Raw genomic sequence first — 17,072 nt, forward strand, 5'->3', positions numbered from 1 at the left:
CATATTCTAATCGCAATACTTTTTAACATGTCATGTCCCTATTAGCATCCCTTAATAGTTTAACATTCCTATTGATCCCGTTCCCTGGACTTTTAAAGTTAGAAAAAAAGTTAAGTTGAACAACTTCTACAAAGTGACCATGAGGGTTATTCTACTTACTAGAAATTACTGTTGAGTTCGTACATTAATGCTGCTGAATGTCAGCTTCACTCCCCCTCTTTCTGACCCATCATTTTTACCCTTCTTTCCCCAATTATTTTCCATAATTTCTGTTGACTAACTAAGACTGTCACATACATCATTCCACATGAAGTTACTCGGGGCCAACATTCTTTTTGTCTGTCCACATTTTATATGGCAGACTTGTTCCAACTAGTACATCTAAGTGTTTGTAGTCTTTCCACAAAACTCCAGTTTGTTTGGGGTTCTTTTAAGAGTTTACTTTATTTTTTTAAACTGGTCAAGTCTTTCGTATCCTATTAAAAAAAAAAAAAAATCAAACCTTCGAGATGACTTGTGTCTTGTCTCTTCTTTCTCTCTGTGTCTCCTGTCTCTGTGTCGGTCTTCTTTCTCTCTACTTGTTCTATGGCGGTCATAGCCTCTTTCTATATAGTCTCTGTATCTGTATCGTTCTTCATCACTGATTAAAAAAACCAGGAGATATTTTCAGGACAGTAACACTAAGCAGTATACATTTTAAGGAAATAAGTTCTTACACACTCTCAAGATAAATGACAGAAAAATCTTAATGGTGCTTCTGGTTTTCCAGATGACATCCACAACGTATGCTAAAAGGACATTAAAGCTTTTCACCTCACATGCTAGACTTCTGTGGTTAATGGAATTTTGAGCCAGGATTGTTCAATAAGAACGGAAGGAAAAAAGAATACAACTGTGTTACGTTAAGTTTATACAGGAGTTACCAAGGAGTTAGCTTAAAACTATATCTAGCTGAGAATGAAGTACAATCCTACACAAATTTAGTAATGTTTTCCAATCAGTGTGCAATGCTCAATGCTTATCAGCACGATTTTTGACTATTATATCACTTGGGTAAATTAAATTACGTTTTGGTACGGTTGATCCATTTCCTTGCTTCAAGAAAGGAAAAGCTAGGTGCAAAGAGACCTACAGTAAAATATACCTGATGTTTTAGGTTGCTTTTAAAATTAATTTTTCTCCAGTGCCAATGATATTTCTACTTCCAACTCCTCTCTTGGATTACCATGACTGCTGCCCTGTCACAAAGCTGGTAAAACACCCTAAATATTACAGGCTCTACAAGAATTTAAAGGCTTTACTTAAGAACCTATTTTTATATTTTGACTTGATGAAAAGGGCAGTTCTAGGAGTTTAGCGAAATTTTTAAAAATTATGAGAGCAGTATCTATAGTTAGCCAATATTACTCAAATGCTACACCAGCATAGCTTCAAAAGACATGATCATTTCATCATTTCTCTACCAAGAAAATGCCACCCAGATACAGTGTCCAGTATCATTTAATAATGAGTCTTAAGACAAGACCAAAATTTAACTGCATTAAACCCTTTTTTTTTAAAAGACTATCTTAAATCTAAGATATCTCTTCCACAAGGAAGCACTACAACGAGACACATCATGTTTTTTACTCAAGGCAATACAGCCACAGAACATGAATTCTGATCATACTACTCCACAGCCAGCTTAAGGCACCCTAGGTTGTAGTCTAGAGTGTGAAAATAAATTCACTTGCTCCACTGAGATATCAAAAAACCAGATAGGTAAACTAAAGCAGTTTGGGGTGGGGGGAAGGGAGAAAATAAATCCCAAATCTTACAATGCTGAAACTGCAAGTCTTATGTTTTTAACCTGTTTCTATCTGTATTGATCATTTACCATTGTTTTACCCTCAACTTCCCAGTCTACTATCAGGGGAAGGAAGGAAGGAAGGAAGGAAGGATGGATGGATGGAAGGAACATCGGGGATACGTTTAGAATCCAAGCCTCTTTCTACTAAGCATTTCTTCTCACGAGAAAATAACTCAAGGCTTCAGGGAAAGGGGTAAAAACAATAATTAGAAGTTTTCTTATCAGATGTCACAGAAAGATGAAGGTTGATATCAACTGCTAGCTTGTAGGATAAGTCATACTGAAGAGGAGACAAGCCTAGCTTACATAGTTTTGCAGTTCAGAATGACAGTCCTCATTTGATCTATGTTTGAAGTGTGCCCTAACTCGGCGTGTAATAAAGGAGCTCCATAACGACAGCATGTGCCTGGTGAAGTCTAGTTATAAAGCTCTGGTTTAGAATACAAAAAAAAGTATAATGTTAAAAATGAAATTAAAATTAGGTTCTGAAATCTACCAAGAGTTATAACCAAAGGTAAAGTCTGATTTGAACAACAGAAAATTTTTGTTAGTGGGATTCCTGTACTAACACACCTTTAAAGTGCCACTAATCATCACAATTTTAGGAGCCTTACATTTCTGCAGGGTGGCAAGTAATAGAAAAAGGTAGAACCAATTCAACTATAGTTTACTCCCAATATCTGACATTCTTCCCAGTAACATTTTGATGACCTGTATCTAGAAGTTAAAATTTGAACATGTAACACTGTCTCCTGACCAGCTTGCCATAAGCAATTAGATGGCTACTTGTAGACTTACAGCTTGGTTTCAAAGCTGAGACCCAAAACCTTTAACCTTAACCCACAGTCTGCATTTGCTCTGTTACACAACTATTTTAAAACACTGTAGAAAAGGTTAAAAATATTATTGACATTACTTCTTAAACCTTATTTTGGCAAACTAAGGAACCATGACAGCTTCTAAGTGTGTCTGAAAATATATAACTCTTCTATAAGTAAAGCAAAAAATCAGTTTGCCAAGTCCAGTATGTTGGGAGCTTTAAGGAACAGGAATAAATGTCATGTACCCAATGTTAGACCAGTGATTTCCTTCACATTTTTTATCTGGGCTTATGTTACAGTTATTAAAGCCTTCCAGGGACAGTCTTGAGAGCACTACAACCTTTGACCTGTGGAAGAGGACCTATGCCCTCCTGGCAAAGAAGCCCAAAACCAGTCCAATCCATAAAATCTTTGTTCTTTACACCTTTGATTACTTTTTCAAAACAGACTGCAAGTTATTAACTTCAGAAATCAGGAGATCTCACGTTGGTAGAGATGTCTAACTCCTGGTTATCTGTATTCAAAAGCTTTCCCATGTTCAACAAAGAATGACTGAAAGATTTAGGCTGGCAGGGACTTCATGGAGGTCACCTGGGCTGACCCCTCCTCAACAGAGGGCTAACTCAGAAGTATGGTCAGGTTGCTCAGGGCTTTGTTTAGTCAAGTTTTGAGTATCTCCAAGACTGGATATTCCACAACCTCTTTCTGCAACCTGTCTTAGCACCTGATCACTCTTCTTGTGATTGTGACAGCTCAAGGTTCATTTTAAAATCACATTTTGGTTGTACTAATAAAAAAAAAAATCCCATGCTCTTACCATTTTAAGAAATATTGAAGCACAAATACAGGCTATTTATTTGGAAAAGAACTGCTAAAAACACTGAAACCAGTAATTTCTGAGCAGCAAAAAGCTAAAGTTGATGTATACTCCAAATCCCAACACAGAAAAAAGCTTAAACAAAGTTTAAAGAAAGGGAATTCAAATAAAAGTAATGCATCTGTGCAGTCTCTGAAGTAGGTTGAATTCTCTTCCTTATAGCTCATTTAATTTTATTTTAAGTGCAGAGAACTGAAAATAAACCTTCTTAAAAAACACTATGTCTACATGTTCTGTCTTAAGCCTCTCCCACCTTCTCTGATTCCCAAACCAACTTACGCTAGTTAAGGGCCTCCCGTTTTCTTACACAGCCATGTGGCAACAGCTTTGCTACAGATGGTGGATAATTTAGTCACACAAAAAAAGTTGAGGCCTGCTCTTCCCCCTCCTTTACAGATAACGCTGGCAGCAGCACAGAAATTTCTTGAGGCCTGGAAGCTATTAAGGTTCATTTCAAGCACCCTTGAATGACCAGGCTTCTTTCTGGCCCTCAATCAAGCTGTCTGAGAAACAGATGTTTAGTTTGGTTTTGAGTTCTCAGAAACTGACCCTGAACATAGCACATGCACACAGGAGAGGACACTACCACATCAGCATACACGGAAAATCCCCCATGTTGCACCCAGTTTGGGTCTTCAGCTAACATCATAGAAAAAAATGTCATCTCTCAACAGAAGTAATGTTTACTCTGGGTATGCTCATTCCCCACCCACTGGTAAAAACAATCTGCCTAACAGCTATTGTATATAGTCTACAAAAATTGAAACTTAACAAAAAACATTGAGAGAAAGCGTCAGGACATTTACTCAAAAATAGTTAGCAAATAATGAGAAAAGTAAATTTAGATAAATCTGGCAAGCCAATAGACCTCTGCTCTACGCAGTCATAGCAAGCGCAACACTAAATGCTTTGTACTTGTGCACATGAACCACAGAACAGTCGCAGCTTTTTTCTTTTTTTAAAAAAAAGCAATTAGAGTTGAAAGCTGAATAAAGTTACCTGCCATTATTTTCATCATCTGCCTGAAAATGAAAAAAAGTTCTTGACTTTGAAATAATAGTTTTAAAAAGATATGACAGATTATTATCGAGCCAGTGCTAATGACCAAACCAAGAATTTTAGCAGCTAATAACACCATTAATTAAGGTCAAACGTTGCACCACATTACTCTTAGCACTGAATTTGCAACTGAGATTCATTTAGGACTTCTACAGCTTTTTCTAAAGCTACTGATACCAGATGGATGGATATGTCACTCATACACATGGCTTAAATCACACCTTCAATCTGTAAACCACTATGACCAGTTTGGACGTATATTGTCACTTTTATACTTCTATTTTACATTTAGAAATTTATTATATTTTCCAAAAGAAAAGGGGGAAAGAGGAAGAAGCCACACCCTATAGCTCTTTACAATATACGGTTGAACACTAGATTTTAATGTTGAAGTACAGTATTTAACACACAGGGTTTTCAGCAGAGTTACAGCATGCTTAAGACATTTCACTAACCTGTTGAACACACTTGGAGTTGGACTGTGATCTCGGTCCCTTTCCCTGTCTCTGGTACGTTCTCGATCTCGGTCCCGGTCCCGGTCGCGATCCCGATCTCGGGAACGCTCTCTCTCACGTTCCCTATCCTTCTCTCTTCGTGCATAGTAATCCCACTGTTTGCTGGTGTCCATAAGACTAGACCATGAAGGAGCAGAACCTGCAAGGTGCGGAAAGGTGACTAAAGAAAAAGACGTGGGTATTAGAAAGAACAAAATCCGATAGCATATGAAAACTGTAACACTACTTATGCGTGAAAATGCAGACATTTGTCAGCCGCCTCCAACGATATTTTTCGATCTTTCCCTTTCATGTGAAAGTTAATTCTGAGCAAACTGCATCTTTCCCATGACGCTAATAAAGATCTCTGGCACTCATTTAAATACTGGTTATGAAAATGTACAGAACCAGGATATACACCACAAAGACTGTCTAAATACCTAAAAAAAAAATAATTGCGCAAAGACTTGCTGAAAGAATCTGATTTTATGTGGTCAAATGGCTTTGCTTTGGGGGAACAACAAAACAAAAACACAACCAGAAAACAAAACTGCCTTTTAAACTCAGTGGCTCTGAAAGTCCAGTTCAGAAAAAACAAGAAAAAAGGATGCTCCAACTTTATATTTAGATACTACTATTTTTATATTTTGTCCTTTAAAATCATTGTATTTAAAATACTATGTTAGTTACAAAGTTCTCATTCACTAGTTTACATTCTATACTGTGCTTTGCCATATAGTTCTGATTACAGATCAGAAATAAATACTCAGAAGTAAATTCCATAAATTCATTCTCGGGAGAAGAAATAATGCTACCCATGCTTTCTAAGATACCATTTCTAATGAATGCTCAGCACAACCACTATTACCAATAAATGTAACAGTTTCAGAAAACTGAGCATATTATCTTAAAGATATCTAAAAGATGATATGCTGAAAAAGTTAAGAAGGAACTCACAACACCATCTCACAACCTTCTTAAGTAACTAGCAATGGGAAGAGAGGAGGGAAATGCTTCTCCATTGCTTTCTGCCAATTCTGATGTAATAAATAACTACTACTCTTAATGCCCCAATTGTTCTGTCTGGCCCTCCCTCTCCAGAAGTCCCATGAATGCATTCTGTAAATGAAAAATAAGGTCTGAAGTATTTAACTGGAAACAGCACTCTCTAGTGGACTTACAGTACCGAGGACTTCTCACTTTCTGCTTATCTGCTTTGCTAGCCAATGACAATACGGCCGTCAATAAAGCGTTTGTTTTGAGTTCCATTTCAATATCTATAATATGAGAACAATATTCACTTGATTCCATGGTGTTATGAAGAGACAGGAATAGTATAATTAACATAAATATCCACTGAACAATATAAAGTGTGTTACTAACGCTGTTTTTATAAAACCAGTGCCTTCTGACCGCTATGTTCAGACTGCCTTGGCTACAACATCTGGGGTACGCCTGCCCCCAAAAGCTTTAGCAGCAGCTTAAGACAGCAGTTTGCCCAGTGTCCAAAGGAGGTATACAAAAGACCTCTTGAACAGGCAGTGGAGCAGGAAAAAACATTTCATTGTCAAAATATATTTGCAACGAAGAGCATTCTAGGTCTTTAAAAAAGCATTTATTCGAGGTTTTGCCTCTAACAAAATGCTTGACACTGTTTCATTTCAGGGCTACAGACAAAATGAGGAGTTAATAGAAAAAAATGTCCTGATACAATAGTATGTTGTTCATTATACTGCCAAAACCTGAAAATTTTCTAAGGAAAGCAGCCAGAAATAGCAAAAAACCAGCTGGACTTTAAAGACTGCTAATTTCCTTGACTTACCACTGTGTCAACAACATATGTATGGTCTACAAGACACTGGCTGCCAGAATATTCTGATCTAAAGCGTAAACTTAAGTTTAAGTGTATACTACAAAGCCATTATTAATGATAGTATAAACTTTTATGATAAATTTGGTTACTCCCTCGCATCTGCAGTAACTCTCATCAGATAGAAGTATGTCATTTCCACCCCAACAACCTGAGATAAACCAGTTATTTGATACCCTGTGCATTTTTGTATCTAGATTTCCACCAGTAATTATTTACAGCACACAAGAAAAACTTACTTTCTAATATGAATTGGTGTTCTGTGTTTACTAGTTAGAATGAAGTAATTTGTCACTCAGTATTTCTACATGGATTATCCTAATAATTTCTACAAAAAGAAAGAAACTTCCAAAGTTTAGCTCTGATTTTATTTTTAAAACAGCAAGAGGGAACTTTAAATAAGCAATACTTTTGGAGACTTAAGTCCTGTTTTTGGAGATGGTTAAGAAATTTAAAGCTGCATGGTGTCATAGTATAAGGCAAATTATTTAATCACATCTCCTTTAAGCCTCAAAAAAATACTGACTCTGAAATTGTTTCTGCAAGAAAAGTAAATTTCTTGCAAGTTGGTAAGATAGAAAGAACATTTAGAGCACAGAACAGAGAAATGCTTGAGGAAGAGAGTGAACAAGCATACAGTACAAGTCACTTCACTGGCAGAGCAGACACAGTGCCACGTATTGACAGCTCAATAAAATTCAAAGATCTGATGGCAAAGGTAGCATTGAATTGTGAAAGAATTTACAAGCATATTGAAGAAACTGCATTGATGCAGTGGAAAAGCACAAAGACAAAACAGACATTCCTGAAACTACTATGCAACCATCTTAACGGGTATCTTAGTATTGCTATCCCCCTTGCAGTGGGAAACATGCCTGACCACTAGGGAAGAGACACAAAGGCATATTAGCAATGAGCCTTAATCAAGATTAGTATTTTTCCAACGTGTTCCATATGCTTAAATTCCTCCACAGTTTTGACACAGCCATGACACATACAGACTGGCAAAGACGACAGGTTGGAGATTCAGTGCTATCATCCAAAGCAACTATTAAATAAATATACTTAGCGACTCTTGAAGAAAATGATCATCTGTACCCTACTGCGCCACTGAGTCCTCAATTTACCTAAGTTCGGATGCACAGAAAGCACTGGCAAAATACTGGCCAGAAATCACGTTGTGAGACAGGGACTGTGAGAGTAAGATGCTGGCCAGGAAAACATCTTTCACTAAGAGCTGAACAACAGTGATAAAATGCCACTGAGCCTCTACAGATCCAAAAATCTGTATGACATGCACAGCTTAGAGACAGACAATTCACTTTGCGCAGCGAATAGGAAAGCTTTTGCCACCACAGGGATGCCAGATACACTGGAAGATGGGAGCAGACTGCGCTCCTTGGTTTCCATAACCATACAAAGGTAAACATAGTCTTTTAACCCTGCTGAAGGAGTTCACATTCAGTGTTTGCATTACCACAATGACAGTCATCTTTTGTATTTGGTGCTGCAACGTAAGTGTGCCAACAACTCTGAAGGTCAACATAAAACTTGGAAATATTCCTGCATCCCTGACAACACTTGACAGAATAGCCAATTCTAACAGAAGAGATTCCAAATTGAAAAATATTCTAAATTGGAGAGTACATTTTAGATGCAATGTACATACTAATGACTGTAAGATTGCTTCACTTATGCTATGCTGCATGGCTTTAAATATTAAAGCTTCAGCAAAATAGTCACTTAGGTATCTTTGTTGTCTGCCTCAGCTCTACCTTTTTGCTAAAACTTCAGCAAACAGTTCAATTATTGCTAAAAACGTTGTTAGCATAAAGTAGCTGTTTGTCCACATCAAGAATTCTTGAAAATATAACAAGCTTTCATGCATGAAAGCAAACACTTGGTAACTGATGAGGATCCTTTCAATGTCAACAAAGTACCACTTGTTAGTCCACAAACTGCTTGAATGTCAAGAAATTACAAGCCATTCAAATACATCATTTTGTATATCCTCTCTAAAGACTTAGGAACATTTGGGAGATATATTATCTCAAGGTTTGATTTGTGCTGAACACTATGTATGTCCAGAACGGCACAGAACTTTCCCTACAATCTCTCCTCCCAGCAGCTAGGGTCCAAAGGAACACAGAGCAAGGAGATAAACTGAAAAAGGGTAGGTTATGATTGGACATAACGAAGTTCTTTATGATGAGGGCGGTGGGACACTGGAACAGGTAGCCCAGAGAAGCTGTGGATGCCCCATCATTGGAATTGTTCCAGGTCAGCTTGGATGGGGCTTTGAGCAACCTGGTCAAGTGGAAGGTGTTCCTGCCCATGGCAGGTGGGCTGGAGTAGATGATCTTTGATGGTCCCTTCCAACCCAAACCGTTTTGTGATTCTATGTTTACTTTATCTTCCCAATTTGGGCTAGATCAGGAAGAAGCTGACATCTTAGTATTGCAACCACTCTTTTGCCTCAAGAAGCAGAGACGTGCTTTAGAACTTAACAGTTCTAAACTCACTGTATGTTCCATGGATGTCCATTTGACTGCACAAAATGAAACTTTTATTTTGGTTCACTCTTACTATAAAAACCAGAAAGGGGTTTTTCAGCTCCATGTTTTTTCCATCATTTTTTCCATACTATTAACCAAAAAAAAAAAAAAAAAAAAAAAAGAGAGAGAAAGACTGACTTTTCAACACGATAGCTCAAGATTATAGTATCTTAGACTAAGTTTTTCAAAGGAGAGATACATCACTCAGAATTTCTCAGTGATTGGTCTTTGTTGGTTACAATTCTGGAAATCTCAGCAGTACTTGTTCTCCTGCTTCTAAATCCTACCATTTTCTTGGAAAATTTTCCATGACTTGTAGTCCATATTAATGGTGTATTATTCTTCAAAATCTCAGTTCTGCAAAAGCAGCGTGGAAAGATATCCAGCATACAAATAAAAAAGCAAAACAATACCAATGGCTGTAAAATTGGCAACAGCATGTATCTGTCTACAATGGCAGGCAACGGGCTTTCATGCTGGGATAGAGTTAATCTTCTTAGTAGCTGGTGCAGTGCTGTGTTTTGGATTTGGTGTAAGAACAGTGTTGAGGGCACACCAATGTTTTTGGTTGTTGCTGGGTAATGTTTATACAAAGTCAAGGACTTTTCAGTTTCTTAGGCCCTGCCAGCGAGAGGGCTGGAGTGGCACAAGAAATTGGGAGGGGACACAGCCAGGACAGCTGACCGGAACTAGCCAGAGGGATACTCCATACCATATGGTGTCATGCTCAGTATATAAGCTGGGCGAAGAAGAACGAAGGGCGGCATGGTCAAAGTTATGGTGTTTGTCTTCCTAAGTAACCATTACGCGTGGTGGAGCCCTGCTTTCCTGGAGATGGCTGAACACCTGCCTGCCAATAGGAGGTGGTAAATGGATTCCTTGGTTTGCTTTGCTTGCATGCACAGCTTTCGCTTTACTTATAAAACTGTCTTTATCTCACTTGAGTTTTCTCACTTTTACTCTCCTGATTCCCTCCCCCATGCCAACGCAGGGGAAGTGAGCAAGTGGCTGTGTGGTGCTTAGTTGCCCGCTGGGGTTAACCACGACAATAATGAATTACTGAAAGGACATGTTTAGTTTCTTAGCTAAAAACCTGATATCAAACAATTTGATAAAGGGCTAGTCAAAATTTTCAGTCAGCCAGCTTACTCACCACTGCCATATGAGAATGCACGAACAGAACGACCATCATAGCCAGAAGAATGTCCACTGTGGAAAACAAGATACATGTAAGCATCCAGTTTTACCATCAAAGCTCCTGCCATTAATATATACTTTTAAAATTATCACCTTGAATTCTTACCACCATACAGACAAAACCAAAGTATTTGTTATAAACGGATGCAAGTCCTCCATTTTGAGCATTACTAATTAAGGAAGCTATCAACACAAATATTTCATGTTTTGCTACATGAGGTGAAAATACCATTCTCTGCTCTTAAATTTTTAAACAAAAAAACCCCTGTCATCAAACCTGCTCTTCTGTATTTTCAATGCATTTTCTATTTGAAATGCTTCTTGCATCGTAAGATGTTTCTGCACAGATACTGAACTTAATCTTCAATTGCTTTAAAGTACTTCATTCATGAATGAATCCTCTCATTCCTTCTGTTAAAAAGTAGGTATGTGAGCTTATCTAAGAACAGGTGAACTTCAAATGTATAGTTATACAAATAAACTATTAAATTAGCTACACATTTTCTAGGCTGATTTCTTTCAGTGGTAGCCAACTCAAGTAGGTAAAAACCAGAACGGTTAAAAAGGATGGTATGTGCACAGGATGTAATTCATACATATATGATTCTTTCATGACTTTTAGCACTTTCTACATAACCTGAATGAATTATCTTTGCACCACTTAACCTAAATGTTATTTCTGTTCTTGAAAGCGCTTTAAGAAATAAGTTTTGGGATAGCTTAGTTTACAAACAATGATAATGAAAGGCCAATGCGACATCTTAACATTTGAAAATATGAGATTTGGTTCCTAGGTTCCACAATGAACTTCATTTTTTCACATCATATTTCAGAAACCGTAAAAATATTCACTACAAGTAAATGCAATGACTGCTACTTAAGTATCAGATGCAGCACGCACTGCAACTGTCAGTATGAAATAAAAAATTTACTTTCATGCACATCAAATGCATCCAGTTAGGGTTTTTTTTCTGATTTAAATCAGATGAGGATTTTCTCAGAGATTTACCATCATTATCCTGTCACATATATGTTAATAGAGTTTTCAATTTCAAAGGAATAGATATGCACACCTTCCTTCAGTGAAATCCAAAGGACTGGAAAGAGGTGTGCATCATCTTCGTAAGCGAGCTTTGTGTATGACCAGCTTTTGGCCTCTAGCAAAATATAAATACTTTTCGAAGACTGTGCTGGACAACTCTTTTTTCTTCCTTTTAAACATATATATACACACATATAAATATATGTACACATATACATGTATATAAAAAAGGTATTTAGAAAAAACGTTAGGCCTATTAAAGCCAAACACTTAGAACACACACAGTAGAAATACAAATTTGGATTCTGTGGAACTCTGGCATTTCTTATATTGAATCTGTGGCCAATTTGTTTATTAGCATAGGATATGTATAAGGATAGGGTAGCTGACAAGGATAGGGTTCACTTAAATAAGCCTTCAGACTACTAAAGAATACTTCAACAATCATTACCTTGACTTTGTTAAGTCTTGGCTTTTATACAGTGTCATAACTCAACTAAGCTAGTAAGTTGTCAAGTAACATACTCAAAAGAACACTAAGTGTCAGAAAGGTGAGACGAGTAACTTTTCTGTAAAAATAATGTAAAAATCCAAAACCGTCTCCCCACTTCAAGAGAAAATCCATAAAACGCTGGATAGTATAAAAGGCCTTACTGATTTATTTCAGTTACAGAATACTGATACATTGCTTTAAAAGATCTCAAACAAATAATCACCTTTCTATTGTGGGTATGAGGGAAGGTGGAGGACCGCCAGGTGGTGGTGGAAAGCCTGTAATAATAAATTAGGCGAGGGTGAAAAAGGAAAAAAACAAACCCCAAACCATGAACACATAGAAGACCTACACTAAGGATTCAACAGCAAACAAATTCCAGAGAGTACAACGCAAAATTTTTCTCAATGTGTAAATGGTTTTTATTTTGTAAGAATGAGTACTACTTTCCAGCTTAACAAAGGTAGAGTATTAAACATATATTATCAGTGCTTCAAATCAAATATCTTATCATTCTTAAAAATACAGTGATTAAGCAGCACGGGAAAATTCCTGAGTATCTAACAATACTTAATAAACAACAATCACAACTATTTTCTACCTAGTTGAAAAAAAGAAATGGAAAGAAAAAAAGGAAGCACAGATCTAAGAAACAGGGTGGTTAGGTCCACTAGTCAACAGCATTTTCATATATTTTCTTTTCTGCCTGTCATGAAGATAACTAACCCTACATCTATACATAGTTTCGTATTTATGAACTTTTATCTATATAACTATAAAAGGAAGTTGGTAAATTTTCATTTCTTAACCAAACGTGGAAAAAAATTCTAAGCAAGTTTACCTGGTGGTGGCACTGTTATTGGTATACCTAAAAAGAGAACAAATAAAATATAAGTTATAGTGATAGTTGATGTTTATTATCTGTAGATCTATCACCACATACATGATCAAGAAGAATGACTAGTTATTTTCTGTGTCCTCAGATGCAAGATCTCACATTAATACCAACTGTTAAAATTTTATGCAAGCCTTGTGAAATCTGGCTTTTTATCTAAACTCCTATTCTTCAGGATCTTATTTAATTAGAAACAAAAATAATGTAGAATGACTCTGGGCCTCAAGATTAGAATTAAATCCATAACCCTGAAATATTTAGTATCCAGAAGGAAAGTAACATCTCATTGAATATATTTGTTTTAATTTATATTCCACGACTGGATGAAAATAAACACAATTGGCTTCTGACCTTTAATAGCTTAGTATAGGAAATAGGAGGACCACGTGGAAAAAATACTCTAGCAACAGTATTAGACTTTTCAGTAAATGCTGTACCTCACTGCAATTATTCAGTTGCAACTTGGAGGGAAAAAAATGTTTGGTACCCTGTTTTCTTTTAAATATCTAAGAAAGGAGCATCCTTTAATGCAAACAAATCTAAGCCTGTTCTAACTTTTCTAGTTTTCAGACCTAGCTTAGCTGTTCCAACTCTAACTAAAAGCTGAGGAAATTCTTCACTGCTAAAATACTGCCTCAACTATAAACCCATCTTACTTGATTATGAAAGGAAAGATTACAAGGTAAAAATCATTTGTACACTTTAAAGGACATTATCTTCTCATACTTTGCAAAGAACTAGTTTTACCTCAACTGGACACACAAAACACTGTTACATGAAAGTAACAAACTGGGCTAAAACAAGATTGTCAATATTGTTTTACAATACTGTCAAACAAAATAGACAACTTTACCAGGCACAAAGCTCTTTCAATTATGAGCAACTCTGCTTCCATTAAAAAAATAATACTTTCAATCTGACAACTCACTGCAAGACTTTTAGAGGGGGAGAGAACAGAAAACTTTGCCAAGTGTTACAGCAAAACTGATGAAAGCATCCAAACAGAACAGCAGCCAGACCCACCTAAATTAAAACTCCAAGCTCCAGACTTCATCATTCAGAGAATATCCTAGATGTACTAGTCACTGTATGACTAATTTTATGTGTACATCATTAGTTCAACATTAGAAATAAAAGACTATTTTATGGCAGCAATATTTAAATACATCTACATATTATGTCTAGAAATACCAACTGCTCCCAAATTGCCTTGGCAGAAGGACAGAACCAAGGAATATGCAAGCTGAGTAAGAGTAATCGGTATCAGTGTTCACTAACTGCTGGTGATTTCACTGACACGAATTCTTACCAGCATTAATCCTATATGATTAAACAAGTTGTGAAACAAAATTGAGGTTGCTGTCCAATCCTGAAAACCCAATCTCTCAGCCAAAATGTAAGCCAAGAGACAGTGAACCCCAAAAGTCAAATTTCTGAACTGCATAAGCCATTTTCTCTTCACCAGCACACAAGCTTTCCAACGTGCACAATGAACATAAGCTAGAAAAATATCAGAAGTTCCCTCAAATCAGTTAATGTATTAGGTCTAGCTTATGCTTAAAAAAAATTTTCGATTGCTGCACTAAAAACAGTATATTATTAGCGCTGAGCATGGCTCTCAGCACTACGCACATAATCGCTTGGAAAGCCATCAGCTAAATACTCTTTATAAAAAGGAAGAAATTCTGATTGAACAATTAATATTCTGCACAGAATTTTATCTTGTGCAGAAATACAAATAAATTCTCATCACAAGATTAAAAGCCAAATGAAAAATTTCACTTGAGAACCATTCAAACAAAACTGACTGAATGTAACTAATATCCAAAGACCAAACACCCAAATAATTTTAATGCATTGGTTAATGCTGGGTATTATACTAAAAAAAACACGTAAGCATTTTTTCCTCAAAAACCTTTAAGAACATTTTAAAAGTCATGATTAATGATCGTACCATTTTAAGACAGAAGCTAATTTACTTGATGTTATCATAATGGAAGGAACAGTCTTCTGCATTCCAAGTTAGCAAGTATCACTAAAAAGATCTAAACAAATCTTTTCCCCATCCTCACCTTCTTCACTAACACACAAATGTGACACAAAACAAGAAAAAAACCCCCAAATAATAAACTTTGTTAACAGAAAATGAAGAATCTCTTAACTCTTCACTCCTTTGCCTTCTACTAACACAGTGTATGAAAATATACTTGAAGCATCATCAGCCAACTACTTCTAAGAAGAAAAAAAAAAAAAAAGATTCTGAAATACTGAGTCATTTCTTGCAATGTAGGACTAAACTTGAGCACAAGTACAAGAAGCTGACATAGCATAGATCACACCATATCCCTACATGTTGTACTGCCACAAAGATATACCCGACCTAAACCTAAACACTCAGACCTGTGTGTCAAAAGCAATCCAAGTGGCATTAGCGCAGCATTTTACCTAATGTGCTCAAAATTGCTTCCAAGACATTTTATACCATCCTACTAACTCAAGGCTGCTCAGTATTTACAGAAAACCACATAGGTTTTACTAGAGGAAAGCAATGCCACACATGCTCTGCTTGCAGAGTAAAGAATTAAACATGATAATGTTGCCACAGCTTAACAACACACTGCAAATTAGCCACACTCTGTAATAGCGCACAGCAATGTAATGCAACTCAACTTCATGTAAAAACTTCTTTTGCCACAGGGTAAACTAAGTCAAGTTCTCTCTTCTTTATCACAAAATAAAAAGTACATGCTTAGATTGCTGGGGCTGAGCAGATACACAGTTACTTACTAAGCCCTAATATAAGGTCGGGCAGTTAAACTTTCCGAAGTTATGCAACAGAAGTTCAATACTTTATTTTTTTTAGTATCACAAATACATGTCACATTTTAACTACACTCTTAAACCAAAACACATAAAGCAACTTTTAAAGCCTGTTAAACAGAAGCATCCACACTCTTCTTTAGATTCAAATTACTCCAACATAGCAATAAACCAAGCAAGCAAAAAGCAACACATTTTTTTGCCACAGCCAGTGATCTCCTAGGAGTATTTGAGGATTTTCTGCATTTGGCCCTTTGAATCGTTCCAGGACTCATGCCTCAAAAAAAGATTTGAATCGCAAGAGTGAATGAATTCAGAACAAGAGGTCTAACTTCAAAGCAAGATCCTTTTTCAAAGGGGCTTTTGGAGGATGTTTTATATTTGGAATACTTAAATTTTCTGGCAAGTAGTCCCAGTTTAATATTGGGTAAGAGTAGTTTTTTTCCTCCTCCTCCATCAAACCTAGGAGGGATGGCAGATTCTATTTTAGGAACAGCTTTGAAGATAAAGAGCTGGCAACAGCACAATTAAAACACAGGCCTGAAGAAACCAAATCCACAGCTCTTAATCGTTACTTTCGAATCTACTCGAAGCATGGAAGGATGTTGAAGGAGACCTTCTGAACAAGTGTATGTCATAAACCTGCCAGTAAACCACAAGACTAAAGCCAAATCTGCTTGCTAAGTCTGTAACACATGTGGATTTCTTTCACCTTTAAAGGCTCAACAGGTGAGGGGGTTTGTAAGAACAGTCCAGTACACCTATATGACATTCCTGCATGAAGTGCATTTGGGGTGTCTGTGGGGGTTCCTCTCATGCTTTTAATAATACACAACTTGGATCACTTTTTCTGTACCACAATTACAATAATTACTTTCTAAAAACTTGCAATGCATTACCTATATTACTTTATCAGAAAGGTTTTAATGCGGCTTAAAAACACAGTTTGCGTTAATGTCACGTTCTTCTCCTTTCTGTCCCGCCTGCAGTTAGAAAACACAGAATTGCCACAACATTCTGTGCCACAACAGGAGCACATTCTCTCTTCAGATATTTTTTATATTTATGCACAAAAACTTGGAAAAGGGCACAGAATTATT

General features: G+C 36.6%; 1 protein-coding gene across 7 annotated transcripts in view; it reads right to left on the minus strand.

Moving 5' to 3' along the window:
- The window catches only part of FIP1L1 (factor interacting with PAPOLA and CPSF1), a 42,997-nt gene that overhangs the window by 499 nt on the left and 25,426 nt on the right, over positions 1-17,072 (minus strand). For 6 of the 7 annotated variants that reach the window (XM_056332989.1, XM_056332982.1, XM_056332944.1 and 3 more), the window contains 5 exons: positions 13,099-13,125; positions 12,481-12,535; positions 10,679-10,734; positions 5,062-5,281; positions 503-640 (listed from right to left, as the gene is read on the minus strand). In XM_056332989.1, the coding sequence (XP_056188964.1) occupies positions 503-640; positions 5,062-5,281; positions 10,679-10,734; positions 12,481-12,535; positions 13,099-13,125 (496 nt within the window). The remainder of the gene's footprint in view (positions 1-502; positions 641-5,061; positions 5,282-10,678; positions 10,735-12,480; positions 12,536-13,098; positions 13,126-17,072) is intronic. The other variant, XM_056332952.1, reaches the window with a different exon arrangement.

This window comes from Falco biarmicus, chromosome 1, assembly GCF_023638135.1.
Source record: "Falco biarmicus isolate bFalBia1 chromosome 1, bFalBia1.pri, whole genome shotgun sequence".
In the NCBI taxonomy this organism is placed as follows: domain Eukaryota; kingdom Metazoa; phylum Chordata; class Aves; order Falconiformes; family Falconidae; genus Falco; species Falco biarmicus.